General features: G+C 44.8%; 1 protein-coding gene across 1 annotated transcript; it reads right to left on the bottom strand.

The window, feature by feature from the left end:
* Positions 1 to 109: 109 nt before the first annotated feature.
* On the bottom strand, positions 110 to 1,522 carry LOC107575170 (ubinuclein-1-like). Its single transcript, XM_016261591.1, has 2 exons — positions 989 to 1,522; positions 110 to 244 (listed from the first exon to the last, which is right to left on the bottom strand). The coding sequence occupies exons 1-2, from the start codon at positions 1,259 to 1,261 to the stop codon at positions 110 to 112; spliced, it is 408 nt and encodes a 135-aa protein (XP_016117077.1). The 5' UTR covers positions 1,262 to 1,522.
* Between the last annotated feature and the right edge of the window lie 382 nt (positions 1,523 to 1,904).

The following is a 1,904-nucleotide window of genomic DNA, read 5'->3' as shown; positions in this document are numbered from 1 at the left end:
ATCACGATTAGGATTAAGGGTTTTCTTTGTAAATAAAAACACAGGTGGTTGCAGGTGGATGTGCATTCGCATGATGACGAATAAAAGATCATTAAAAAAATAAATAAAACTATATAAGATTACGTACGTATTTGCCCTCAAATTTCCTGGCGAGAGCCTCGACTTCTTGCCGCTCCTTGTCTTCATCTGCAAACGGGTCGCTGGGGTCCAGAGCTGGAGTGAGACCCTGAGGAACCTTCCTCACCTTTAGGAGCAAAAGAAAACAGTCAGACCGAACCAATCAATCATTTACAGTCTCAAATGCGAGCAGATACTGTTATGCATTTTTTTTATTCATTCCAAATAAAGTTCAGCTTATATATATACATAATGCTCATCAAAGTTACCACACTGTTTTTGTGAATGCAACAATTTACCCAAAATTACACACAATACATGCCAAAAACGGAATCCAAAAAGCATTTAATAACAGAGCAGCACTACATTTAGCACTGACAAAAAAGAGAAAAAAACACCAGATCTGTCAAGCTAAAGTCATTAGCCAAATACCACCTAATCAATACATATAAAGTAATGTATTGCTAATTAACTGATGTTTTTATTCAAAAACTGAGGAGAGATTGTAAAGAAAAGCTTCATCAAGAAACCCGTGTTTGAACTTACAACCTTTACCAGCTCAGATCTTTTACCACAACACCATTCAAGACAAATCTAACTGTTACCAACTGAATGAACTGATGCTACTTCTTCATTCATAACGGGTTCAGTGAAATAAAAACGTGTTTCGAACATAAAACACCTTCCAGTTTCCAGCTCAGGTATTTAATAACCACTAAACCACACCCTTGTCACGTATATCAGTCTGTGATACAGCTGTTGTTAACGTGAAGTATTGGACTTTAAAAAGTTTCATCTTAAGTATCGCACAATGCAGTTACTACAGGTGAAGTTCTTGGGGTTCCAGAGACGATCTTTCCCGTTTTCTCACCTGCAGGTTGGACTGGGCCAGCTCGCTGTAGTTGAACTCGGCGGATCTCTGCTCGCTCGGTTCTGACAGGCTCAGGTTCAGGCGGACGGTGGGTTTGGGTTCGCCGGGGTTCGATGCCGGTGTCCCGGTACCGAACAGCCCCCCGCCGCCGGTGACAGCGGGGCTCGGTTCATTCTCTTCGTCCTCGCGTCGGCGCTTCTTTGACTCGGGTGCCGCCGGTGTGCTGCTGAACGAGGCGAGCGTGATGAACGGGACTTTTCTCGGGTCCGCCATTGGTCCGACTCTCTCCGGTTCTGCTCGAGCCCGGTCACACGGGCGCTCCTGACTGTTAGCTTGAGCTAAAACTAGCGCTTACACTGTTAAACAGCACTTCAGCGACGGCTCGGGACGAAACGAACTACGTTTTGCGTTATATAATACTCCCTCGCAGCGTTCGCGTCCCATCCGTTTCATTTAGTCGAGTGTGAGAGTAGTTTTTGTCTCACTGTGTGAAATCTCGCCAGCATCTGTAGCGGCCATTTTCTCTAGCAGAAAATACAGGATGAGGCGGTGGGGTCACTGAGCATGCGCAGTGCGCGCGAGGCTGGAGCTCGACCAATCAGAAGTTTCAAATCGCTCTAAGACCCGCCAACTCCGAATACTCCAGCGGGAGAGGGCGGAGCCGCTTCTGTGCACGCCGACCGCGGAGTTTGATTCATCCCAGTGAGTCGAATCTTTTGATTCATCCCAGTGAGTCGAATCTTTTGATTCATTTGACAAAAAGACAAGTGGTCAAGCAAACTTAAATGTAGCCTGCTCTTTCTGTAAGTTACATAATTACACCAGTAGGTGGCAACCAGTGAATATTATGAGCAAGTCTTCCTTCACTATGAACATTGTAAAAAATAAAAACAAACTTACAAGACCATACAAGTTG

The sequence above is a fragment of the Sinocyclocheilus grahami genome, unplaced genomic scaffold (genome assembly GCF_001515645.1).
Source record: "Sinocyclocheilus grahami isolate Dianchi unplaced genomic scaffold, SAMN03320097.WGS_v1.1 scaffold2494.1, whole genome shotgun sequence".
In the NCBI taxonomy this organism is placed as follows: Eukaryota; Metazoa; Chordata; class Actinopteri; order Cypriniformes; family Cyprinidae; genus Sinocyclocheilus; species Sinocyclocheilus grahami.
Note: the sequence above shows the minus strand (reverse complement) of the source record. Positions and strands in the feature narration are given on the sequence as shown.